Source organism: Pangasianodon hypophthalmus, chromosome 13 (genome assembly GCF_027358585.1).
Source record: "Pangasianodon hypophthalmus isolate fPanHyp1 chromosome 13, fPanHyp1.pri, whole genome shotgun sequence".
In the NCBI taxonomy this organism is placed as follows: Eukaryota; Metazoa; Chordata; class Actinopteri; order Siluriformes; family Pangasiidae; genus Pangasianodon; species Pangasianodon hypophthalmus.
Window position 1 is genome coordinate 24,219,356 of NC_069722.1, and position 27,623 is coordinate 24,246,978.

The following is a 27,623-nucleotide window of genomic DNA, read 5'->3' on the forward strand; positions in this document are numbered from 1 at the left end:
ATGCTTTAATCGCAGCACTGAAGTGCCAATCAGCGTAGGAAAACGTCTCTTCAGGATCACAATGTTCCATCAATAGTTGCAGTAGCTTTTATAGAAAATTTTATTCAACATACATTTTTCAGCAAAAAGGCAATATACAGGAATAGTTGTTGTTGTTGTACACTGCTGCTACACGGAGGAATTAGACTGGGGGCTGGGAATCAGAATCAAAAGATGTGATCCGCATCTGCACTTAAAACGAACTGTAGCAAGTAGTTGAGGAAAAGAAAATAAAACGGTGTCCAAAATAAAACTACACACAATGAATATGAACATCTGAATCGATCTGTACCCAACAAAAGTGTGTCTTTAATTTTACATGTCCATTCTTTTTAAATATACAATTTTAAACGTTTGTCTTTACAAAGCAGACTACGCACTCGGGAGCATGACGACTCCTGTGCTTAGAAAAAAAAAAAATAATAATAGGGGAAAGAGACAAAACTAAACAAACAAACAAAAAAAAAGGTTCGTTTTAATGCTGGTTTCTCTACATCCTGAACCAGTCTAGCGAAAGTCTGCAGCCTCCTGCTAATGTAGGACGAACGTGGAGCAACACCGCCTCCAATCCCACGGCAAAAACGACAGAGGAACGAAAGAGGGTGAAAAAGCAGAGAGAGAGAGAAAGCGTAAGAAGGTGGGCTGGGGGAGAGAGAGAGAGAGAGAGAGAAAAGGAACACACGGGGGGCCTCAAGGCCAAAACACGACCAAAGATTACATTTACCGATGTGGAGAAATGCAAAACCTTTGATATTAAGTGCCAACGTGCAAAATGAAGTACAGACGATTCATTTCGTTTGTTGTTTGTTTTTAAAACGATGCTGTGGATCTTTATTTTTATCATACAAGTTTTTCATGAAAGATACGACTGAAATCCTTAACTGAACTAAGTGAGAATTGTGTAAACATGAAAAAAAAAAAAAAAACACGAAGAAAAAAAAAAAAAAAAAAGAAAAAAAAAACCTAGTTTTGCGCTAAGGGACGAGAAAACACGGAACTGCTTCAGAGTTATCAGCAAGCTTTAGCCATCAGTGGTGTCCTTTTTGGTTAAAAGTTGGTTAAATATCCTCGACATCCATCCGTTCGTCTGGTTTTTTTTTTGTGTTTTTTTTTTTTTGTGTTTTTTTTTTTTTTGGTAAATGGCCAAACTTTCGTTTCCGTCCTCCTCCCTCCCTCCCTACGCACGCAGCAGCTCTCTTGCCGTAACAATTCTTTAAAACCAAAAAATTAAAAGGAAAACAAAACCAAAAACGGAAAAAAATATTACACCTGTCTAGAAAGTTCATACTGTTCCCCCGTTTGTTAAAATTCAATTCATTCTCCCAGACAAAAACAGGCAGGCGACAGAAGTCGAATCGAAGAGCTTCTAAAGGGGGGGGGAAAAAAAGAAAAAGAAAAACGATGAGCAGGAACTCTGGCTTGCTGAAGACTTCATAGGCGGGGCCTGTGTAACCGCAGGGCAGGTGGTAAAAAGTGGCGCGCACACACACACACACACACACACACACACACACACACACACACACACACACACACACACACACACAACTTCTGGTTAGAGTCTTTAATAAGGGTCGGTTAGGGCGGAGAGACAGCGCGTCAGTTGTGGATCTTGATAGCCTTCTCTAGGTACGTGTAGCGCCCTCGCTTCGGCGCTTTGTTGAAGTGGTCGAGCCCTAACCAGGGTCTGGGGTGGGACATGTTTCCTGCAGAGAGAAAGAGAGAGAGAGAGAGAGAGAGAGAGAGAGAGAGAGAGAAAGAGCAAACAATAAACCTTCGGCAAAACGCAGTCATGTGCAAGAGTCCTGATGTCCTAAATAAACAAACAAACAAATAAATTCTGAAATAAATTTACTTCCTAATAAGTGAAGTAGTTAATTTTTTTTTAGTTCTATTAAAATAAAAACTGACGGGGTTTTGTGATGAAGCAGAGTTACTGTTACCACACCAAAGTTGATTAATTTCCTATCACAGCACATCCCCTATTGTATTATTCCACTTGCACGGCAGCAAAAATGAACCGTTACTATAGAAACGATAAGATTAGAACGAGTGATTTGCACTACAGTCAGAGCTGCTGTTACGGAAAATAAATCAACACCCTCTGACCAATCAGAATCAAACACTGTTAACACTGTCCCAAATAAATCAATCAATAAATAAATAAATAAATAAGAGAGTTCTAGGCTACGTTTAAAGCACATTCCCAGGAAAAACCAAACCAAAAAACAAAACTGCTGATTAAAATGTCTGCAAATTGAATAAAGTTACACATTTCTGTATATTTTTCGCGGCTGACTCTAACTGATGACGGGACGTGGTCTGTTCTTTATCGTGTAAGGACACGGGACGCAGTACTTAACCTTCAGCGTAGTGACATACCCGGCTGTGGCTCGAAGTCCTTCAGGTTCACTTCGTAGTCGTCCTCGTTGATGTACTGGTGCCGGCCCATCATCACGATCGCAAATTTAAACTGCGAAATGCACAAAAAAAAACATATAAACTAATAAATGAAGTGCAACATTAACAAGCCACTATGGACTAATGCTAAAGTATAGAAGCTCTCCAAGTAAACTATCCCTGCCTAATAGAGCGTCGAACCCTGCAGAGTTAAGGCTGTGGATATAAATTAGCAGTAACAGTGTTTACCTTTTCGAACTCTTTCTCCTGGATATCCAGCATGCTCTGGATCCTCTTCATCACCTCTCTGAAGGGCTCGGCCTGGACACAGCACCGCAGCGGGTTAGCATTAACTAACTCACTAACTGACAATTCAACAACACATAATTCTGTAGAAAAGCTGAATGCTAAAGTTATTTATTTATTAGTTTACTCCGTTAGCTGGCTATTCATCAAGTCAATACTGCAAAGCGACAGAAATTTACCCACACTTTCACACAAACATGCACAAACACACTAACGCACCTGACGAATCTTTAGCAAGAACGGAATTCCAAAAGTCCCGAAGACCTCCTTGTGGAAATGTGCAACTGGAATCAACATCTCGTTCTCCTTATCCAGGTCGACCTGGTCCAGAGGGATTTCCTAATGGACACACACGAGATTACAAATACGCACCTGGACTTTCACAACCTCCGCAAATACATATCGAAGGAAAACTAATCAAATATTTACGATTTTATTTTATAAGGTAATGAATCTCGATTTACAGCAGAAACCCAGGAGAGGCCCTGAGGCGCGGCGCAAATGAGATCTCACCTCTATTCTGAACGTCCGACTGGCTGCGGGAGATAAACATTCTAGCAGTTCGTCCTCTTGGTGAACCCCGATAATTTTGTAGCTTACGATTTCTAACAGCCTGCGGGAAGGAAAAGACGGAGAAAAAAAAAAAAAAAAAAAGACACAGAGCTAAAAATGAGGTTCAATAAAAGGCTTATGAAAGCAGCGACAGCGACGTGAAGGAGCTAATCAGATTTAATGGCGCACTTGTACATGAGACACATATTAGGAAAACAACCAGCATCAATTTTTCATTAAAATGCTTCTGTAAGAGCCTTCTACAGAGGTAAAGACGGACCCAAGGACAGGATAAATGAAAGCATGAAAGCTACACCTGGAATACTCTAACAGTGGTTTATACCTGAGCTTCTCTGAGCCTTTGTCCGAGAGCTCCACGGCCTTTTTACATTCCTCGAGAAGGTCTCGAACACAGCCATGCTTGTCTGGGTATAGTGTGATCTCCTGGAGGACAGAAGCAAAATCAGAAATGGGTTAAAACAGATATACAGCTTGGATTACGTCTTAATGAATTAAAAAAATAAATAAATAAGGTTATAGAAGCTGAATGTAGGAAGCTCCTTGAGGAACTTTCTTTACCTCCTCCCGAAACTGACTGTTCAGCCATATGGACTTGAAACTCCTCCGGTTTTCAAAGTCTGTGATCTTCATCTTGAGCTGCGAGAGGTGAGAGGAGACATGAATTAATCAGAGGACTGAAGCTGAACCTGCACAGTGAGGCTCAGGTTCCTGTACAGAGAGCTCAGGTCGCTGTGTTCAGCATGTCGTGCTGTACAGAAGCACTGTTGAGCATGGTACCGAGGTTGTGCTGCTTTACTCACTCACTCATTTACATTCAAAACACCATTATCAGCTCAGAGTTTTGAAGGAATGCAAAATAAAGAAATAAATAAAATCAAATTACACGCAAAAAGTTGTATTTACAGCAGTTATGTTGTACTTATGCATCCAATGTATCACTATTTTAACTCGCAGTTCATCCATGTGTTATTTACATATCATAACTACATAAACTAGTACAGTGAAGGACATGACCATGATACCACAAATCTTGATTAAAAAAAAATAAAAATGATGAAGATGCTACATGAGTCAGATTGTCTCACCTGTTGGTAGTAGAGCTTCTTGGGCTGCCGTGGTTTGAAGAACTGCAGCAGGTCTCGGAGAGTTCCCTCGTAGTTGTGCCTGAGTGGGTTGCCCGGGCCGTCCCTGTACCTGTCCAGGACGAAGAGGAAAAAAATCAGGTTAAAGCTAGTTTATTCTAAATGTTAAGTGATTAATCCCCATCGCTAGTTATAACAATGAAGTGACTGTGAGGAAAATGAGGGACAGGAGGGTGAGACGTTAACAAACTTACCCCTGTGACTTGAAGAACTGTAGGAGCATGGGGTCAGTGTTTAACCTCTGCGCAACAGTCTTTGCCACCTACAAATAACATTAAAAATATACGCGTAAGTGACCGAAGGAAGCAGACTGCTCTAGAATAACGATCATTTTCCAAGTGTGACTCTGGGAATGCCAGGGAAAGAGGCGCGGTCTCAGGGCCCGTCAATCCTTGTGAAGAACGCGTGGCCTCTGTAACTATCAGTCACAGAGAAGCCGTGGCCTCTAGTCTGTCTTTCAGTCTCAGGGAAGGAGGCGTGGCCTCCGTAGTCTGTCTTTCAGTCTCAGGGAAGGAGGCGTGGCCTCCGTAGTCTGCCTTTCAGTCTCAGGGAAGGAGGCGTGGCCTCCGTAGTCTGCCTTTCAGTCTCAGGGAAGGAGGCGTGGCCTCCGTAGTCTGCCTTTCAGTCTCAGGGAAGGAGGCGTGGCCTCCGTAGTGTGCTTCATTCGCAGGGAAGGAGGCGTGGCCTCCGTAGTCTGCGTCAGTCTCAGGGAAGGAGGCGTGGCCTCCGTAGTGTGCGTCAGTCTCAGGGAAGGAGGCGTGGCCTCCGTAGTCTGCGTCAGTCTCAGGGAAGGAGGCGTGGCCTCCGTAGTGTGCGTCAGTCTCAGGGAAGGAGGCGTGGCCTCCGTAGTCTGCGTCAGTCTCAGGGAAGGAGGCGTGGCCTCCGTAGTGTGCGTCAGTCTCAGGGAAGGAGGCGTGGCCTCCGTAGTGTGTGTCAGTCTCAGGGATGGAGGCGTGGCCTCCGTAGTGTGTGTCAGTCTCAGGGATGGAGGCGTGGCATGCTAATCCTTAAGGCTAAAATATATTTGAGAGCAGCTGATAATTTTAATGCAGTGCAGGCCATTGGTAGCATTCTACAAATAGTTCAGTATGAATCAATCATTAGGTTGGCAGTTAAGTACTGTATGTGCTTTGGATCATCGGTGAAGGACACACACACACACACACACACACACACACACACACACACACACACACACACACACACACACACCTATACTCCCATTATAGAGTCCTATTTATATTCCGTCTCTCACAAGGTCAAGGTCAGTTCATTCAACAAAACCAACCTGGAAGTAGTTCATTCTGTTGGATAGTGTAACAACGAAGCCCGGGTCGTTGTGGATGGTTTTGTCGCAGAAGATGACGTCCACGCGGTGGTACAGGTCTCTGAAGTAGTCTTTTGCCGTTGGCAGCTCACTGGTATCGTTTTCTGGGTCATCCCTGTTAAACAGACGACAGGAGGGGGTCATTCACTCGCTTCATCCCTGAGAAACTGAACAGAAACTCTGAAAGCTGAATGAGGAGAGAATTCGTACTTCTGGAACACGATTATGTCTCCGTCCATGAGCTCGTCCAGAGCTTTATCCAGGGAGACGTCGTAGTCCTGTATCCGCTCCGTTAAATTCGGTTTAACTTCCTGCGGTGTGCGGGAGAAGTCACAGATTAGCAAATTAGCAAAAACAGTACAGGATTGGGTAACGGGATGAGCGTGTAAACAGAAGTGAAACACAAATTGCGAAAAGAAAACACACCTCATAGAGGATAAGACTAGTTCCCTGCTGAAACCCTGCTCTTTCACACATGACGGGCAGCAAGTCTCCTGATCACGAGAGAGAGAGAGAGACAGAGAGAGAGAGAGAGAGAGACAGAGAGAGAGAGAGAGAGAGAGAGAGACAGAGAGAGAGAGGGGGAGAGAGAGAGAGGGGGAGAGAGAGAGAGAGATTTGGTCAGCTTACCACCATGATCACTGCAACTGAGGTTTATATCTTTAATTATGTCATTTAAAGAGACGTGGGTGTTTGTAACTTCATCTCCATCTAACGGAAGTCACGTTACGTTACGTTACATTAGGTGACTCACGTATTTTACAGGATATAGGCGTGTAGATATGTCCACAATAATTTAAGCTTCTGGTTTTTGGGTCATACATCTTCAAGAACAACATGACATCATCTGAAAATGAAAGAAAAGGAAAAAACACATTAAAGCAGAAGGCTAGAGGTAAACTGAGCTGGTGAAATGATTTCAGGAGAAATTTACGTGTGTGTGTGTGTCACACTCACGGTCTTTGTCGAATTTGGGTAACGTTGCGCCGCTGGCAGCCATTTCTGGATCTACTGTTTCCAGAAATATTGTCCAGGGGTTCTCGTTGTCGCTCAAGTCGATCATCTAGTGAGTGAAGCAGAGCGAAGTTTCTCGTAAGCACAGACACAGAGACAGACGTGACGCGTAATTCTACAGGCAGCAGGATACGTGAAGATCTTAACGATTTCCACGGCTTTGCTTATCACTTACAGACTTGTTGCAGTCTGCCTCGTAGTCCAACATGGCCGGCCGCTTGGTGCCGTTGCTCCTGGCCTGCATGGGCCACAGCCGCATCTGGTCCTGTGGGAAACCCTGCACACAATCAATAAAGACATTCAACACCGCCGGTCTGAGTAGACAGAGCACAGAGCTGGGACATTCTGATCTGATCTGCCCAAAAGGAGTCTGATTAAACTACGCTAAAAGGTCCTAGAAACAGCACTACAACATTTTCCTTATGAATATTCATGATATGCAAATTAGAAAGTCCCTTATGTCCTCCTGCTTGTCAAATGACAGTTTAATCTGCAACTACTGGGGTTAATGAGTATGATTTCAGCATCGTCATTAAAAAAAATCTGATCTATCGATGTAATAAATCCTTTTGATTTATTTAACAGCACGCAAACCTGTCAAAATAAAGCTCAACACCTACAATTTTTTTTTTCCTTCCTAAAACTGGCCAGCTCCCCTGTCCTCTGTCCTAAAGACTTTGTCGGAAAACTTCGGTGTCCTTGGCTGCTTTAACAAGGCAGAATTTCCTTACAGGATCAATAACTTCTTTGTATTGAGCAACTCCAGAAGCTCTAAAGGGCACAGCACGTACTGCTGTTAGGACGGGGAACTGAACAGAGTGGCCTGTTGAGGCGTGCGCTGTGGAGCTCACCATGGTCTGAGAGAGGTTCTGCACAAACTCGGCCAGGGTGGAGCTCTTCAGCACCTTGAACACGGTGTACTTCACTTTCTCCTCGTCGTACATGTCGTTGCCCTGGTGCCCGCAGAACTGGTCCTCTGTCACCATCTACGAACACACACACACACACACACACAAACGTCTGAGAACCATCACAAGCTCAGAACATCTCTGATGACTTTCTGAAGATAATCAACAGCCTGGACAGAGAGTAAGAAATAACTGAGAGAAACATGTTCTCACCTGCACTTGCATGTAGAGATGAGCTTCCTGGCGCTCCTTCCGTTTCTGGGCCTCCACCCGCTTCTCCTCCTGCAGTCTCTCCACCAGCTGCTGAGGGATGTCCATGTCTGTGACGGGCTGCAGCACCTCGCCTACACACACACACACACACACACACACAGTTTATAACTCACAAGGACAGGGTGTGAATCATGATGCTACATAGCTACAGAGCTTCCTTATGTATTGTTACGATTATCTAATTAAAGGAGTGGTGTGTAATGTTCAGAGCCCTCTGCTGGCAGCTAGCTGAACTGCAAGCACTGACCCTGAAACTGTCCTGAAACTACATACGCACTCTGAGTTGTCACTTTAGGCAAAAAAAAAAATGCAGTGCTGATCAGTAATATTCAGGATGAGGGCAAACCTATTTTTTGTGGCCCTGAAATTATAAACACACTTAAACAAACATCCACCCTGAATTACCCTTAATAATTAAAGTGAGCATCTGCTACCTCCAAGATTTTTAAGTTGGTCTGTTTTACTTTGGTTAAGAGATTCCTACATTACCCACAATGCCATTCAGCTACTGGTTGATAGTAGAGAAGTAGGATTTGGTCATCGTGCTAGTCATCTTGTAGCTAAGCCGTAATTCAGCACATCGTACAGCGGAGTCATTTCTGAATTTATCATTAATAATTAATATTTATTACAATAATTTTACATAAAAACCGACACAACCAGTGTAAGTTAAGAGAGAACCTCGTCGTCAGAGCGACACAGAGCAGGTTACGTAACGGAGCGTTTGGTGCTCATGTGCTCTCCTTTTGCGCTCCGTAACCACCGGACCATCACGGAGCAGCAGCTTTCAGTCAGTTTAGAGGGAATGGCAGAAATTAAAGCCGCTTACTGAGCTTGGACTCTCGGATGTAGACCAGCATGTAGGCGTTGGTGCAGTGGCGCACGGAGAGGTCGTCGTCATGGCCGCCGTAGTTGTGCTCGATGGCCTCTTCTTTAGTGCATCGGGAAACGACGTCGTCGTCGAACTTGCACCACTGGTGGAGCGGAAACAAATTAATTCCACCGGCCTGCGCGCTTAATATGCACAGACAATCCACATTATCACACAATATCACATTTTATACTTGGATGAGGTGGAAGAGAAATCACAAAGTTGTGAAAATAACAAGAAAGCTGTCATGGGAACTCTGCCTGTAGTATCACTGCGTCTCGTGCGAGGTCACGGTTTAAAATGGCTGCCATTTTGAAGACAGAATCGTGGACAGACCACATTAATGTTATTGATTCATGAAGAACGCTTCACTACATACATCTTCAAAAGCAGTGATCAAACATCCTAACTATCGTACGGCCTCGTGGCTGTGTTAGCTAGCTAGCTACGTTACGAGAAAACTGGGAGGTTTATCTCAGCAGTAATTATTGCTAACACTAGCAACAGTTAGCTGATATCAACAACTTCTCTCTATAAGAGCAATGTTTAGAAACTTTGCTGATGAAACATGTTGGGATCCTTTACCCACACAGATGTGAAGAGCCGCCAGGCTTCTTTAAATGCTTTGAGGTACGTCGATATCGTGATAAATTATGTTGATCGTCTAGGTATCGTGATATTTGTCATATCGCCCAGCTCTACTTTGAGGCTCTCCAGAATAGCGAAAGGGGGTGTGTGTACGAGAAAAACAAATTTTCTTAGTTTTCTGCTAGTTAGAGGTGCATCAGCACAAAGTACACACATTCCCAAATATACTACTACAAACACTAACCTGTGCACACGGAATAAGCAGAATAAGCAGCGTCACTGCTAATTAAAAAGGATAAGGAACATAACGTTACCTTCCTTGCCCGGGTACAAATCCATTACATGGATTTAAGATACGGCTTCAGAGCAGCTTTTTAGCTCGTAAATGAAGTTAAAAAGCCTGTGGGCTAAATATACCGTCTTTCCAGTGTTTCACAGCATTAAAAGCAACTATAAATGGATAAAACATGTTCTTTAATAAATAAAAAGTCACCGCTGGCAAAGTGCCATAAGCTGTAAGAGGAACAAAACACTCCGGGATGTGCTTTTACAGGAAAATAATCAATTTCGAGGTGATCGCTAATAAGCCTATGAAGCATGTAGATGTGTGTGATATAACATGCATCATATCATACAATATAATACAGATATTGCATCACATTTGAGAATTTGTGAATATTTATAACATCTTAAACCTTTTTATTAAGTAAAACTGATTAGACTCAGCTGATTTGATGTTAATTTTAGTGCTGAATTGATATTTTTATATCACTTTACTGCATTTCATACATAAACTATTAAACATCTCAGGTTTTTTTTTTTCCCTTTAAGTACAACATTACTTCGTTGCTGGGAAAATATCAATAAATTTATGCTGTGACTGATCTGAAGCGCGGTGTACTGAAAACCTCCCTCCCCTAACAGCATGCTGAGACAGCGGAATCACGCAGCACATGGCTGCGATTGCCTGCAGCTCTTTTCAATACATTCTTTTCGCACCACGTTTAACTATTTGCATCACAACAGCAGTAGAGGGGAAAAAAACGATATTTTGCATTTCATTTGTGGCTGATTATCACTGGAAAGAAAAACACATGCTTAAATAGGTACACCAGACCAAAAACTAATCCCAGAGCATAACACAAACATGGCAAGGTGCTGATTAAGTAGCATGCAGCAAACACAACGATCAGAACTATAGATGTTAACATATTAGAGATGTTAGACAGCTGTCAGTCTGTACAGAGAGATGCCAAGTCACGGCGTTTTTTTTTTTTTTTAACGATCTCAGATGGTACGACTTTACGTTTTAAGCTTTCAATTTAAAAAAAAAAATTTAGGGTATTATATTAAGCATTAAAATATTCAATGGTTTTTACTTCTTACGTGTTTTGGTCAAAGACCGCTACACCACAGCAGTGCAGAAATCTGAATCCTGTTAAATCTGGATCTCGGTCTAATACGTTATCGTTTCTATGGTAACAGCTCAATCAGAGGGATCTAAAATGTGAAACTGTAAGTCATTGGCAGCTGCTGTGGTATAAGTGGAATAAAGCACCTCAGGAAGCGCCGTTAACGTAATCAGCTGCCTGAGCGGTGATTTCTAGAGCGACGCCTGTCTTGAGCTCTAATATGTTCATCTATAATAAAAAACCCCCCAAAATAAGGAAATGGGTCCTCACTATTGGCTCCGTGACACTCACTTTGCCGTCTCCTTTGGGGTTGAGATAGACGACGTAGTGGCCGCCGTGGTTGTCTCCGCTGTGCACCAACACGGCGTGCAGGATGTAGTTGGCCGGGTCCTTCACGTCCGGCTTCTGCAGGAACTCGTCCAGTGGTAACTGATCGGGAAACTCGAACCTGAGGATGCGACGTTAATCATCATCATCATCATCATCATCAAAACACACACACGCACACACACACCTGCACCCATAATAGCAGAAAACACAAAGCCTACAGCAGCTGGAACCACTGAGTCAATGATTGCTGCTTCGATGAGTCACTCAGGGGTTTATTTCGAGAGCTAACCTCACTCTTTGCATGATACGCACTTGTACTTACTAACTATAAGCTGGAGGATTTGATTCATCGCACCGAGTAAAGAACTCCAGCGCTCGCCGAGTGTGTGTCCGAATGATACTGCGTTAGCGCGTAATGTGAGAGTTTGGGTGCGTAATGACTCGAAGCCATGAAAAGAAACACAAACTTAAACGTAACTGGCTCAGGAGCGCTGCTGATTGGTCAAATGAGATTCAAGCTATGGTTTGAAAATGTCATTTCGATTTTAATTACTTTAAGGATTTGCATATTCATGAGTCTGTGATTTTGTTTTCACAAAGAAAGCGTGAACCTTCTTTTCACATTTCTAACACACACACACACTAAGGTTAATCAGCCTCCTATTCACTATATATGCTCACTTCATAGAGTACAACAAGGATGTCATGAAGTCTGTGTAGTGTACAACACGCTCATTATTAGCTATCTATGTGTGATTAAGTGTAATTTAATTATTAGAAAGTGAATGCTTATATGTGCCACGAATGACCTGCTCACGATAAAGAAATATTTTGCCAAACAAGTAAGAAAATGCATGTGATGGACTTTAGGCTAGATATAGAAATGTGAATTTTTTACATGCTAAATATGATGAAAATTTATTATTAATATTTAAAACAGTATTCCAAACGTGAACGGTGGTCAATGTCCGTGATTTTCTCATTTCGTTACTGTGGTGGTGATCAACCCCACGGCATAAAGTTTTCATATCTATAAATAATGTCAACTGCAATCTTGGGACAGAAAATAAATAATTACATAAATAATAATTAAAAAAAAAAAAAAAAAAAAAACAGGTTGATGAAGCTAGTTTTAAATAGTTTGTTTAAAAAAAAAAAAAAATCTACTGTGAAACTACAAAAAAATAAAAAGGAAAAAAAATCTGCTGATCTAGAAAACAGATTTAATTACATTAAACATTAATGACTTTTTTTTTTTTTTTAAATAAAGTAAACAATGTAAATAATAAAGCTGAATTTAAGACCACCCAAAGTTATCTGACTAACTAAATATTTCTGATTAAAGTGCAGAGAGTCTTTTTTTTTTATATATATTTTTTTAATTGTATCCTCACTTTATTAACTCTGCAGCTTTAGGTGCTTACACTAGTGCACAAGTCTAAAATTTGGGATGCAGCCTGCTCTACTGTCAGCATAATGATTACGATTAAAGCACTATTCTCGCGCTCCTTACCTGTCGTTGATCTTAATGTTTTGGTCGGTTTGGGGGTCGTACATGAACCTCATGAGCTGTAAGTGCAGGATGGGAGGAAAAGTGAGGAACTTCACCCCCTTCTCAGCTTCCTGGAAAACAGAAGCACGAGTCATGATCATAATGAGCTGAAAGTGTGTGTGTGTGTGTGTGTGTGTGTGTGTGTGTGTGTGTGTGTGTGTGTGGTTTAATGGCGAGTCGCAGAGCGAGATGTGCACCTGTAGGCCGTGCTCCCCCGCATCGTACTTGTTATCCCCGTCGAGCTGCTCCACCGCCACGTAATCTTTAAATGACTCAAAGACTGCGGGGGAAAAGAGCAGAGACAAAAAGACATGTCGGAACAGCTGGAGTTATTTATCACCTTGCGCATTTGGAAATAAATAAAACGCAGAACGGAATATTAAAGTACTTCGCGGTGAGCAACACACTCACGCTAAATATCATTGGTTTAAAAAAAAAAAAACAAAAAAAAAAAACTGAGAAGTACTCACTGTTTTTCTTTCCCTTTATGCTGAGCTGGATGTCGTAGTAATCCTCTATTCGCTCAGATCTATAATCCACGTGCTTACACTGGATGTAGGACTAAAAAACACGCACAAACACACGCACGCAGTTATCAACTCATCTCAATGAAGTCGAATAAAACACGGTAAAAGTGGGAGAGAAAGGTGAGCCAGCTTACCACCATCTTTCCTCTGAAGAGTTTCGGGATGGTGCCTTCCACGCACGTCCCCTTCATCTTGTTCTCGACGTTGTCCAGAAGCTGGAATGGAGACACGTCTTAGCTTACGTTTTCACTTAGAAATAACATCTATGTGGTGTTTAAAACTCATGGCTCTGAAACTCACCACTCTGCACAGCTCCTGGACATCGTGCTGCATGAAACTGTCCAACGTCTCCCATCTAACACACACACACACACACACACACACTGTGTAACTACACAACCAGCACAGAACTAATCCCACAGCACAGAGATGTGCATTAGATACAAGTACATAAATAAATGATATAATATAAAACCTCAGCATCGAGTGCGGAGGGAAGAACGTACTGGATGCTCACATTATCATTTTTTATTTACACCGATCAATTCGGTTTCCTCCGATATATAACGCCTAAAACCGCTTCATAATCTGAAAAATTACTCAGGGTACCTTCAATGCACATTTTGAGACTTTACATAATTTAGAAAGCTGTGAATAACCTATAAAAATAAAAGAAGAACAGTGGTAAAGTGGACTTTTATTTTTATTTTATTTTCCCCAACATGCATCCATCACTGATGATTAAAAAAAATATATACATCTTAATTTTACTGCCATGTTACATATATTACTATAATCATAGTAATTTTATTCTATCTTTAGAGACATATTATGTGTATTTCATATTACACATTATGAGTTTTCATTTTACTACTATTATTTATTTAATTATTTATCCATTATTACTAGCTAACATTTTTGTACTTCACACTGTAAAGCACTTCTCATTTTAAATCCGTGAAAAGTGCTATAAAGAAAACCTATTGACACTAACAGAATTATTACTATTGTTATTTTTCTTCTTCTTCTTATTATTCTTATGCATAATGAAAAAAAAACAAAAAAAAAGGTCCTCATACCCAAAAGACTTGGTCAGTTTCTTTGTGCCGACGGGCTTATCGCTGTGCTGGAGCTCGTAGAAGACCCTCTGCAGTGCCAGAGGAACGCTTTTGGAGGAGTCGTCTCCCTCAGTGGGCATCATGTAGACCGCCTACGATAAAAACAAAACCCAAAAAATGTTTATATACACCTGAAACACACAGGACCATCTTACATACCATACTTCGAAAGAAAGAATTACAAACGGCACTGGATACGAATTCAATTCCCAAGTTTCTTTTAGCTGAAACATTTAACGTGGGAAAAGAGCTCACTACGTTCAAGACGAGTAAAAATGGTTATGCACAAAGCCCTAAATGTGCCAATAATTATGCACACTTTTTTTTTTTTTAAAATGGACTTAAAAATAAAAACCTAACCTTTCGTTGAACTAGATTTATTCTCTCATTATCAGTGCGATCACACTAAATAACCACAAACCTTATGTCCACCTTCCATGTCCAAAAGGTGCCAATAATTACGGAGCCAATAATTACAGAGCTCACTGCGAATGCACGTCAATTACGATTCCACTTTCCTATGATTTCCGCCATTTTGAATTTTTTTCACTTCTTTTCCTACAAATTTTGTCCAATCCAAATTTCGTCCAAACAGCATTTAGATCACAGCACTATGAGACCAACACGAACAATACACGTCTCTTGGATTTCATATATACGGGATGATTTCGTCCATAACACGCAAAGGAATTCGCCAAACAGGAAGTGAGGGCAAAGTATCTCGAACTTGGTAGACAACTTAAACTCGAAGCTTATTTGTTAACCTCAGCTCGAGCACATTTGTAACTTAAGAGGCTGCCAAGAACAGGAAGTGAGACTCTCTCTCGTCGACGGCTTCACGTTCTGCCTTTAAATTCACTACATGCGTTTGGTAACACGCACTGATGGTCCCAGTGGCTTCTGGACTTCCTGCATTGCTAAGTGGTGGAGCCACAAAGTGCTTGGCCCCCTTAATCGCTCCTCACAGCTATATTTTTCCAAAACGCACTCGCTCGTAGTTTTACGTAAAGGATGGTTTGTTTCGTACCCGCCGGAGCTGGTTGGTGAAGAAGAGTGTTTGCAGCAGACTGTTCATGTAGCACGTGGCTCCTTGGTTCTTTAACCCTACATATCCAGTATGCTTCTTTGAATCCCATCTACAAACAGAATTTACATCATCACTATAATATAACGTTTAAATAAATAAATCTAAAACGTTAGACGTCTATGACAGTTCACTTACGCTACACCGTGAGGAGCATCGGCCTGGACAGAAACCTCGAACGTGACCTTATCGTCTTCCACAAAGCCTCTCTCCGGGTCGGTTACGTCCTGAAAAGCACAAACGCGCACCTCGGTGAGTGTGGAGGCTCGACAAGTTATCAGGGAGAAGTGAAAAAGACTAGATGGTAAAAAAAAAAATAAAAATGGTCGTCACTTACGCTCCATGACATGAAGTTGGAGAAACCCCAGTCGTTTTCTTTGTGGAAGAACAGGTGGCTGATGCGCCGGCTGAACGACTTCTCGTCGTCCTTGTAGTTGATGATTTTCAGCATGGCTTGAGCGTGACATGACCATGACCTAAGAACGAGGAGGAACGAACAATCATACCACAGTGATCTTAAGACGACGAGTAATTCCGAGTAGCAAGACAGCTTCAGCGTGGAAATGTGTTCCAAGTGTCAGATTTGGTACGCGGGTCCGTCGACAACAAGGCATCTCACCCAAAATGTTTCCCAAATCACCACAAAATTGCTTCAAACAACACTATAAACTAACAGCGACAGTGTGCATTAACATATTCACACCCAAGATGGCGGACTGTACGATCTACCCATCTGCACTCAGACAAACCCCGCCCCCTCTTGTTCAGGATTGGCTACTTATTACTCCGGTTTGCGATACAATTGGTTGACACGGCAACTGTCGAGCACAACATGAATCAGTCACTGAACAGGAGGCAGGGTTTGTTGAATACGGACGAGTGGAAAAATAAGGCATTTTTTGCAGTACAACAAGTTTTCTGTAAGGAGACATTTATAGAAAGAGACACTTCAAATGAGATATTTATTAACTTCAAGACAGAGAGAGAGAGAGAGGAGCAAAAAAAAAAAAAGCCTGGTGAGAGAACGACTGTTTATAGCTGCTATAACGCAAGTGAGAACTTGAACTCGCTTCTTGCTGCGGTATAAGAGGAATAAAACACTACAGGACGTAGTGCTATAGGAAAATAATCAACATCGATTGATTTGATAGGTAAGAGAATATATGCAGCTCATCTTCCACTGTACGAAAGATACATTAACGCAAATACTAAAACACCAGACTACATTTGGGGAGAAATGATACACATTTGACTTATTAAAGTCTTCTGGCTTCAGCTCCTTGGCACTTTTATTCCGATGAAAACTGTTTATTTTGCAAGGCAGAGAGATTCCCTTTGGATACTGATGAGCGAATCGGAATACAGCACCACTGTAATCAGGATAATTCATCCTCGAAGTGCAACTGTACAGCTTCGTATTTAGAAAGTGATGTTTTGTCTGTAATTGCAGTTCCAGACAGTGTTGAATATTCAGCTACTAGACTGTGATTTGATCCAGCTCTCGATACTGCTACAGCATTTAAATGCAGAGACGAGCAGGAATGCTTCACCGTCAGCAGCATTTACACACACAGCGACTACGCCCAAAATGCCAGAGAGAAGTGCACTGAGAGTCAGCAAAACAAACCCCGGCTGCGTGGAAGAAGAAGAGGAAAAAACAAACAAACAAACAAACAAAAAAAAACATCGCCATTGTGTGAGCTATAAATCATAAACACGGCTTACGTGGAGTCGGACTCGGCGTTGCACTGCAGGAAAAAGCCGACGCTCTTCTGGTGAGGCCGGTCGGGATAGAAGCGAGGCATGACCATGATCTTCCACGGCAGGTTCCTTACGAAACACGACGGGCTGAGAACCGACTCGCTGAGCCGGCTGAAGCGCTCCACCACGAAGCGGAAGGTGGCCTCGGAACGCCAGCTCGTATCTGTGGAGATCGGGGAAGTGTTACAGAATATCACAACTGCGCTAGTTCACATCTCTGAAATCAGGAAAAAAAAAAAGGACACACTCTTCCCATCGCTTCTGTGTGTGTGTGTGTGTGTGTGTGTGTGTGTGTGTGTGTGTATCCTTGTTTATAGATAACAGTGTGTCATATAGTGTCAGAAAACACATCTGCGAGTCTGAGACACCGAACGCCTCCACAAAGTCGACTGACATGAGCGCGTTCCTTTAATTAGCTAATTAATCTCACATCTTCGGCACAAAGACGAAGCAAACGAAACACACACCTTTGTGTATTTTTATTCGTCGTCATCTGATAGATTTAACGACAACAGAAAGCGAAAACTGATCTTTATAAGTTTAACTAACTACAGTGTATTTGAATAGTTAGGTACCATTGAAACTTACTTAAATACTTACAGCATATTTACAACATGCTACACATTTTTTTTTTAAAAATCATATTTTTGCGAAATTTTGCTCAACATATTCAAAATAAAGATAAGGGAACACAAAGAATAAAGCACAAAGATAAAGCGAACTAAACGCACACCTTTGCGTATTTCTATTCTATCGTCGTCCAATAGATTTAACGACAAAAATTTAAAAAAAAAAAATTAAATTTATAAATTTAACTAACAGCAGAATATCTGAATAGTTAGGTACCATTGAGAGGAAGGTTACGTGTTAATTATTCACGACGTATTTTCAACGCTCTAGCCGTTTTCTCAGATGCTGTATCATATTTTTGCGAAATTTTGCTCGACGTGTTCCTATTGGCTCCTGACTTTTCGGACACTCTGTACAGCTTTATTCGGACAGGATCAAATTTACATCGGATCATTTCCTATTTTACAGGCTTTATCTCTGTGACCTTATTTCCGTCCGGTTCGGCCATGTCAGCATTTTTCTCATCTTCTATGCAGATACGTAATAAATACGTATTTAGTCTCGTAGCACATGTATCCGTACCTCCCCTAGATATTAAACGCTTCCTGAGTTGGGAAAACAAAAATGAATGCTTCTTGTACACTTTGCGAGTATTTTTTTTTTTATTGTATTTTCAAGCTGTTGCTAAATCCATGATTCTCTTCAGACCTTCATGATGCGAACGGAGTGCGATCATATGACCGCGTGATACAAACATCTGGGTTCGTAGAAAATACAACCCGCTAGAAACTCGCTCCTCCTGTGGTCACTTTAGTGCTGTCCTGACACAAGATTATTATTCTTTTTTTAAAATCGATGTGACAAACAAACAAACAAATAAATAAATAAATAAATAAATAAATATCACAGACGTGCCTGATGAACTAATCCCATCTGAACAGATCTTTTCAAATGAAAACACATGCTTTCGTTTGGTGTGTGTGTGTGTGTGTGTGTGTGTGTGTGTGTGTGTGTGTGTTAAACGTAATGCGCATCACGGTGATTAAACACATCTGGATGCCGTATAGGACGTGTTTTACAAAATCTCGCCGCCTGCTAACTGACGTTAAAATGATTTATGTTAAGCAGTAATTTATCGCACGAGCAATTTGAGGACGCAACACAGCAGCTCACAGACTAAACGCCGGCGTACGACTAGCTGACATTTAGTTGAGGCCGTAAACGCGATGTACTACGCCATACGTTATTACAGTACGCTAGCTACCGCTTTCTTTATTCGACTTAGTCAGTAAAATCACGTGACTACACAGTAGACTTGGAACGATATTGATTGATTTTTCCCGCTGCTCAGGTGAACCATTTTAGATTATTCCGAAGGTTCGTAGTATTACTATCTTTTGTGATGACTTGTCTGTTACTGATGCTGCTCTTCACTTTAATCGGATCGAGTGTTTCCGGATTTAAGCGTGACCAAGGTCCGGCAAGGCGCGCTAATAAATTTAGGATTTGTTCAGGCGTGACTGGATTTGTGCACCCCACTACACCGGCAGCAATTTGATTCACTTCACGATACAATTTAAATCATTCACAATTCAATTCTCGTAAAATTTAAACAAAATTTAAATAAAGAAAATTCAGAAAACTCCTTATGAAAAGTCTCTTTTTGCAAATTTCTGAATCATAAACAATGCAAATAAACAAAGTGCATTTTTGTTAGTGTAAACCTGAGTAGAGGATTAATACTGTAAACAAAATGTACTTCACGTTCACTGTATCTTAAAAATAAATACACAAATTTATAAATTCTCCCACAAATTTTGACTGAATAAACAAAGTGTCTGAGCTAGGGACTTTTTGAAAGATCTACTGAAAGCAGAAATGGAGCTCCAAGTCGGCTAAAATGCCCGGCTTCCGCATGCCTATCTCTCGTCCACCGTATCTCACAGAGACGAGGTTGTGTAAGCTATCGGACTTCACAAGCACGTACGATTCTCGTTTTGCGAGACTCTCCATGAAGGAACGCGATCATGTGACCAACATGCGCTCTATATATTGTAACTCTGAGGGTTGTGCAGATTGGGACCTCTGGTGTTTAAAAAGTGCCACTGCATCACATGCATAATTAAGTGACATTGCACATCGTCACATTTTTGCGTCGTCCCTTAGTAACCATTGGGTGAAGTTTAACGTTACGTCACCGCTACGATACGACAGAGGGACAGCGGCGAGTGTCTGTCACGCCGTCCTCTAACCGTAAAGCACAACACAGTGACCACATGAGCCGTTCCTTCGTTTTTCCTTTTCAAATCAAAACAGAAAAACTAGGAAACAGCTTTTTAAATTTTTTATTTCTGATATTCCTTGGCTTGTGATACAAATTTTCTTCATAAAATCATTTTTTAAAAAAGAAAACTCTAACTCATTTTAACTGTTCCTACTTTTTTCAGTCTAGAAATCAAATATTCATGAATCCAGATATGAAAAATTCGTTACTGCAGAACGTTTCAGCGTGAACAGCGTCGACCAGGAAGCTGGCTATTCTCCGCTCTGTTCTCTGGTTAAGACGCGTAACTCTGGAATTCTGTCTTCGTAAACGGTTCGATACAAATGCGACCGACGTAAGCAGAAGTAAAAGTGGGCCGCCATGTCATCCCCCTCTACCGTCACCCTCTTGCTATTTTTAAAAAGCATGTAACGAACCATGTTAGTCAGCCACTAACGCTGATTTTGAATCTACTCAGTAATCGCTGATAAACACCCGGGTCATTTAAGATCGCTCGTTAATTTTAGCCGCACAGAGGAGAGAAATACGAGAGCTCTTAAAGTCACACTCACCGTCCTCCATGTCTTCTTCTGTGTTGTTGTGTCCGTCTGCCATTGCCACATTCCCGTTGATGACCGGATTTTGAGGGATTCTTGGGGGATCATCCGTGTCCCCAGCTGAGGGAGAGAGTCAGAGGGGAAAAACCGTCAGGTGTGTGACCATAAAGCTCCGTGCGCTTAACACGCATACAGAACTATAAATCATATTTATAGTAAACAGCACTTCTAAGCTCACTGTGCTTGTGCAGTGTGCTTTATTTAATTCCACACGACCGATACGCTAACAGGAGTTTTCACACCTCATGACATGAGCTCGTGATGAGGAGACGATCAGACTGAAACAGGAAGAACACCGGCAATTTTTAACTTCATCTCTCTCTACTGTCACAAATTTAAATTTTTTAAAAACATCGGCCGATGATGTAACGACAAAATATCGATCCTGATAAATTACGACACTGACGCACTTGTCCGAGATTATTATTCACACTGCAATCTCTCTCTCTCTTTTTTTTATACACTCGTTAGAATTTAATGTATAATTTCGATCTGATTTGATGTTAATTTGTTAAACGCTTGAAGTTTCTTAGCAAAGCTGAACTGTAGAAAGTATCGTGACGTGATTTTTTTTGTCACATCGCAAACCCCTACAGAAACATGTTTACTCCAAACTCGCTTATAATACGAATCTCAAGGCACGTCTTATATTCCGTTAATCAGCATTTATGTAAATCGTTTCTGTAGAAGACGTTTCCTGAGTTCTTAGTAAAATGCTTTTGTAAATAAAGCTGTAAATACGCAGTTCGTTCTTTCAGAGACGGAGACAGAATTTGCATTCTCATGTGACTGCGATCACTCCGATGCGCTACGATCGAGCATCACGCTGTCTACAAAAATTATACAATTTTGTAAGAAACGAATGACGTGACGAAGACGAATAACTGTTCCCGCCTAGAAATTGATCATTTTCTTCTAACGCTACGTCCTGAAGTGCTTTATTCCTCTTACACCACAGAAACATGTCACGAATTATAATTTTTACTTTTTAAAGAATATAAATTACATTTTCATTGTTTGTAGCTACGTTTAACGTTGCGTAACGACCTCGAGACAAGTTAGTTCCTGTTCTCACGTACGTTGTAGCAGCTATAAACAGTCGTTCCCTCTCCAGCCTCTAATTTAATTTAATTTAATTTAATAACACAAAGCGTAAACTCGCACGTCTTGAAGATGTCTGAAAACTCGCATCTTTACGTCTGACACTGGAGACTCCTTCCATAAACGTCACACCAACATCCTCACTTCATCAACTATTTCTTAATCCGTGAACGAGCTGTTACTATAGAAACGATAGCACATTGGTGAGTTGCAGATACTATCAGAGCTGCTGTTCTAGAAAACTAATCAACACCTTCTGACCAATCAGGATTCAGGAGCTCTGTGATACGAACATAAACATCCCGCATGGTCAGTATCCCTAAACAAGCAAGCAAGCAAGCAAACACACTCTCAGCAGATCTGTTAGTGCATCCTTCTTCTCCTTGTTGTTGTTGTTGTTTTTTAAAATATAATTTAGACTTTAAATGATAAAAACATACAAAACTAACATGAAGGAAGCCATTTAGACCTGCACACAGGAGCAGGAGAAACGCCCCCCTGCATGGAGCCTGCCACAGTCCGGTGTCTATCCCTAAACCCCCATGATGGTGATGTTGAAAGAGGAGAAATGTGGAAAAGAATAAGAAGAAATGTGAATATTAAAATGGTATAAGCGTTAAAAATGGCGCTACAGCAGCACGCGCTGAGGCTGTGAGCGAGTGAGTGACGCGCGCGCGCGCCGTGGCCTTGCCGCAGCCTCATTATTAGCATTAGCCTCATCGGCTAACACCAACACACTTCCCACCGTTTAATCTGCTTATAAACAGATTATAAACGGTCTATAAACGGACACCGGCGTGACATTATCTTCTCGGGGATGTGTTTCGGAGCTGATCCGCTCGTTACACCTCCTCCTCCTCCCTCCTTCCTTCCCTCCCTCTCTCTCTCTCCCTCTCTCTCCACCTCCGCCATGACTCGCGCGAGATCAAGCTAACATCACTGCTGTTATTTTTTTCCCCCCTCCTCGTACACATTACTCACAACTCCCAAATGTCGCTTTATCATCTAATACACGAAAAGAAATATAGTCAGATATAATAATACCGAGAATGTGTTACTTGTTTACTGCGTCGTCTTCCTGTTGCCTCAAATAAATATAAACAAACCGACGCACCGGAGCGGCCGCGGCCTCGCGTTGCTTAATTGATCATTGAAAAAAAAAAAAAAAAAAAAAAAAAACCGTTATTTTTTCCCCATCCGTTTTCAACAAACCCCGCCTCGTGCTCAATGATTGGCTGTTTCATCATGTTGCACGCGGCAGTTACAGCATCAGCCAATCGTAGAGCAAACCGAGATAATAAGTAGCCAATCGTAAGCGACAGGGGGCGGGATTTGTCGGAGAACGGATGGGGAGAAAGTGCAGTCCGCCATCTTGGAACGAAAACGCCAGATACACTCCCCCTGCTCTGCTAGTCAGCTTGTTATGCGGCTAAGTATTAAAAATAAATAAATAAACGATTACAAATTAAATATAAAAACAAAACAATAAAGTGAATACAATCTAAACGTGTATTATTTTTTTACAAAGTGAGTTTGATTGGTTTAGTAAAAATTAATAAAATAAAAAATAAAAAAAAAATGGGGAAAAAAGCAAAGCACAGCTAGCGTTAGAGATCCACAGCTGGTTATAAACATCGAGTGACTTATTTAATATTTATTTTATCCTGTTAGTTCTGGATTGTTTAAGCATTTGATGGTTTATTTCACAGCTCAGACCTGTAAAGCTGCACAACATGCTAACCGGCCTGCTCTCTCATCTCACACAACAACAACTACAATTCTAACGAATTAAGGCAGTAAATAAGAAAATAAGAGGCAGATAAACAGGTTATTCCACTCCTCCGTGATCAAACTGGATCATTTACTTGATCTTTCATTCATTCATTCATCTGTCTATCATTGCTTCAAGGAAAACCTGGATTTCCCTACAGGCCTGCTGATAAAATAAAATAAAATAAACCACTATAACACACTCTGTAAAAGTCAGACACGTGTTAGAGTTGGAGTTTGAGTAAATGAATTGATCTTAGAGATTAAATAAGAGGATTGTGTGTGTGTTTATGGTCCTGGAACTGCGTTCATCCTCGCTAACTTTGCTTAGCACCACGTTTGTTGATGTAGCACAGAGCTAGCGTTAGCTTCACACCATGGTTTAAATCTCATTTAAAAATAAACCTAAGTAAAAAAATAAAACAGCTACATGAATACTTGCTTTAGCATTATCATCATCATCATTATTATTATTCACTATTTATAAGTTATTTATACGTTATATATGTTAGAAGATAGATCACGTTCATGTTAAATGTGCTGCTATGCTAACATAGCTAGCTAGTCAAATGATTAAGGTATTTTTTTTTTCAATCAATGTTCAACTGTTTCTGGGTTTTGAAAGTAAATAAGAATCATGGGTTAAAGCGGTAATAATTTAACGCTTTAACAGTCCAGCTCTGATATTAGGTCTGTTTGGTAAGTTAATGCAGCTATAGCGCGCTAATCAGGTCAAAACCCAGCGGCTAACGGCTCGGCTAGCTCGCGCTGTAGCGCTACTAATGTTTACAACACATTGGATGTTTTTATGTATACACGTGTAGACCAGGGAAATAATGCTAGATAAAAAAATTAATTTTACAAATGCTAGGTTTAATATTCCTGATAGGAAGAGTTTTAGGTGGTGGTGGTTCTTTTTTTTTTTTTTTTTTAAAGGAGTTTCTACCTTCCATCTCCATGTCCTCGGGCTCGCTGAGCTGCTGCTCGCCGGCTTTCTGCTGCTGCTGCTGCGTCTGGTGGTGATGATGGTTCATGTTTGTGATCTCACGGTTCCTGCTGCTGTCGTCGTCGTCGTCTTGGTTTCCCTGGCCCTTATCCGGGTTCGGTTCCGTAGCGAAAGGGCACCGGGGAGCCGGAGGTTGCGGATGCGGGTGAGGGTGAGGATCGGGGCTGCACGGGTCGGGCCGGGCCTGCGCTGACGCGACCTCGGCCTTTCCTGAGGTCGGCGCCGGGGAATGAGGCAGGGAAGCCGGCGGGGGCGCGGGCAGAGAAACGCGGACGTATTTGCTCGCTATTCGCCCAATCTCGGCGCCTTTTGATGGGGATGGGGGGAGGGATGACTGAGCTTAAACTCTCCAAAATAAAAAAATAACAATAACAATAATAATAATAATATCAACAACTACTCCTGCTGCTGCTACTACTACTACACAGGCCCAAATTATGAACCGTTTCTAAGGGAAGCAAAAACAAATACCCTGTTTACAGCTAGCCGATGCTAGTTAGCGCAAACTAGCATAAATGTTAATACACACACACGCACACACAAAATAATAATAACAACAATAACAATAATAATAACAATACGCTTGTCATGCGATTGCGGAGAAAATGTTTAACTTCCCTCGCAATATTTCCAGTCCGTGTGCTCCTCCGATTGTCCCTGTTCTAGGGGGGAGCGGCGAAAAATGCAATCCATTCAAACCGGATTGTTAATTTAAATCCGCACTCATTTAGAAGTTTAAACCGACAAAAGACGCTCGCGCTGCTCTCGCTCGGACGTTAGCGCGTAGAAACCGAGCACAAAAAACACACCACTAGCGCTTCGACTTCACTACAAGCTGCACTTCAAGCGTTTTATACCCACGTAAACGTATTTATATCTTTCTTTTTTTTTTTTTTTTTTTTTTTTTTGCCCGGTCACTGCCAGAGCGTCTCTCTCTCTCGCTCTCTCTCGCTCTCTCTCTCTCGGTTGGTTCCTGATGTGCAGCAAGAGCTAAAAAACTCAAAATGGCGGTCGCGCTCCTCTCTGAAATGTCACATCCGCACGGGGGATCTAAACACTCACGCGGGCTCCATTCCAAACGCCCTTCTTCTAACACGTAGTGCACTAGGCTCGCGCGGGAAAACCGTTACTTTCACACCCTACCTAGCTCACTAGTACAGGCAGCACAGCGCCATTTGGAATTCGCCCCCCCCCCCACACTAGTGCACTAGCATTACAGTTAAATCCCAGTTCTATTCCAGAGAACGAAATAAAACACACACAGTTACACTCTGTTTATTTAAACATCCTGTTTAGTCTGGACACTTTTAAAAAATGTTATACGTACTTTTATCCTGTTGTTGTTGTTGTTGTTGAATGTCCCTTTGAGCATTATTTTGTTAAAAAAGTTGCATCATGCACCTGTTTCTGTAAACTGGGCACTAAAAGCTGCTGTAAGTGCAGAGTAGCTACTTTCTTCACTCTTACACATTTTACACATGCAAAACACACAATCAGGTTTCTGAAACACTCAGAAACCTGGTTCATATGAAGTCATATTGCATGCAGCATAGAATTAAAAATGCATTTTGAAGAAATGTTGTGGTTGTGTTCTGTTAATGTTAATGTTATATTTGACATAGCTAAGGAAATAAATAATAATCTTACCCAGAACCATGAGCATTACAGTGTTATAATGAACCTCTGATCAAACCTGTAGCTTTAAGAGTCACACTATAGACCAAGGCACATTTCCCTAAATAATAAAACAAACAGATTATTTTGAATAGAATGTGATTATGTCTTTTTTCTCTTTTTCACTTTCATCTCTTTGTTCATCAGATAGATAGATAGAATAAAAACAGACAGGTACATTGACAGATAAATAGATACACAGACAGACAGATTGACAGACAGACAAACACAAATAGATAGACAGACAAATCAATGAACAGACAAACAGACAGATTAATAGATGAACAGACAGATAGATACATATCTGATGGACAGGCAGAAAGACATGTAAATAGATAGATAGACAGATAGAGCAATAAACAGACAGACAGATGGACAGATTAATGAACAGACAGATGGACAGGTTGATGAACAGACAGACAAATGAACAGAAAGATGGACAGACAGACAGATGAACAGATTGATGAACAGACAGACAGATGAACAGATTGATGAACAGACAGACAGACAGACAGACAAATGAACAGACAGAAAGACATGTAAATAGATAGATAGACAGATAGAGCAATAAACAGACAGACAGATGGACAGATTAATGCACAGACAGACAAATGAACAGAAAGATGGACAGACAGACAGATGAACAGATTGATGAACAGACAGACAGATGAACAGGTTGATGGACAGACAGACAGATAGATTGATGAACAGACAGATGAACAGACAGACAGACAGATAGACAGAAAGACAGAATACAGGTTTACCTCGGAGGCCTGTGAGGCAAACTGCAGAGTGAATAAAGTTGAATAAATAATGAATAAAGTTTATATTCTGCCACATCATGTCAACGCGAGTCTGTTTTTACATTCAGTTCCCTGAGTGTATGTATGAATTTTGCGTTTTGTTCATACGATGATACGATTCAACGCCTAAAACCTTCTCTGGAGTGGAACAAAGTCTAAAAACTGAGTACATTTAACTACACAGTGAAGGATCATAGCAGTGAGTTGTGGTTCTCTAGTCCTGACTCTTCACACGGCTCGTCACAAGGGTTTCCACGAGTGAGAAAATGTCGAAATGTGAAATGAAATGTGCTTTAAAATCGATTCTTCTTCAGTTACAGTGTGTAGCCTTCCACAAAAACAGCTCGTGGAAAATACAGGAAACGTTTTTTCATTAGCATGCACCCAAACTCAGCAGCAGGTCTGATTAAAGTACATATATTTTATTTAAATATTAACTATAATGTATTATATTACACTCACAATATGGGTAGAAATACATTGTACTTAGAGTTTATTTACAGCTGATTAACTTTTACTACTTTACACTTAAGCACTTTTGTGCTGCTGGATTAAATCAAAGTACTAAACATAAACCTGCTAATAATTATTGTT

The 27,623-nt window shown here is 41.2% G+C and overlaps 1 protein-coding gene across 3 annotated transcripts; it reads right to left on the reverse strand.

The window, feature by feature from the left end:
* Window positions 1–82: 82 nt before the first annotated feature.
* On the reverse strand, window positions 83–25,509 carry usp7 (ubiquitin specific peptidase 7 (herpes virus-associated)). 3 transcript variants are annotated; one of them, XM_034309968.2, is made up of 31 exons: window positions 24,493–25,509; window positions 20,631–20,735; window positions 17,190–17,388; window positions 15,802–15,940; window positions 15,603–15,691; window positions 15,408–15,516; window positions 14,342–14,472; window positions 13,563–13,617; window positions 13,397–13,477; window positions 13,206–13,296; window positions 12,933–13,015; window positions 12,697–12,806; window positions 11,145–11,301; window positions 8,812–8,956; window positions 7,923–8,053; window positions 7,653–7,787; window positions 6,977–7,078; window positions 6,745–6,850; window positions 6,542–6,634; window positions 6,214–6,281; window positions 5,998–6,098; window positions 5,749–5,902; window positions 4,655–4,722; window positions 4,404–4,512; window positions 3,877–3,954; window positions 3,641–3,741; window positions 3,259–3,358; window positions 2,965–3,084; window positions 2,689–2,760; window positions 2,422–2,512; window positions 83–1,745 (listed from the first exon to the last, which is right to left on the reverse strand). In XM_034309968.2, the coding sequence occupies exons 1-31, from the start codon at window positions 24,578–24,580 to the stop codon at window positions 1,639–1,641; spliced, it is 3,318 nt and encodes a 1,105-aa protein (XP_034165859.1). In that variant the 5' UTR covers window positions 24,581–25,509; the 3' UTR covers window positions 83–1,638. The 3 variants fall into 3 exon arrangements, with proteins under 3 accessions (XP_034165859.1, XP_034165858.2, XP_034165860.1); XM_034309967.2 differs by having other exon boundaries at window positions 11,124–11,301; XM_034309969.2 differs by lacking the exon at window positions 24,493–25,509 and adding an exon at window positions 22,821–22,947 and having other exon boundaries at window positions 11,124–11,301.
* Between the last annotated feature and the right edge of the window lie 2,114 nt (window positions 25,510–27,623).

Excerpts from the sequence above, each read along its gene's own strand:
- usp7 (XM_034309967.2), bottom strand. The coding sequence starts at position 24,580 with ATGAACCATCATCACCACCAGACGCAGCAGCAGCAGCAGAAAGCCGGC. Across the intron at positions 3,955-4,403 it reads AGAAGCTCTACTACCAACAG|CTCAAGATGAAGATCACAGA; the intron begins GTGAGACAATCT and ends CACCTCTCGCAG. Across the intron at positions 2,761-2,964 it reads TCTTGCTAAAGATTCGTCAG|GCCGAGCCCTTCAGAGAGGT; the intron begins GTGCGTTAGTGT and ends TGCTGTGTCCAG.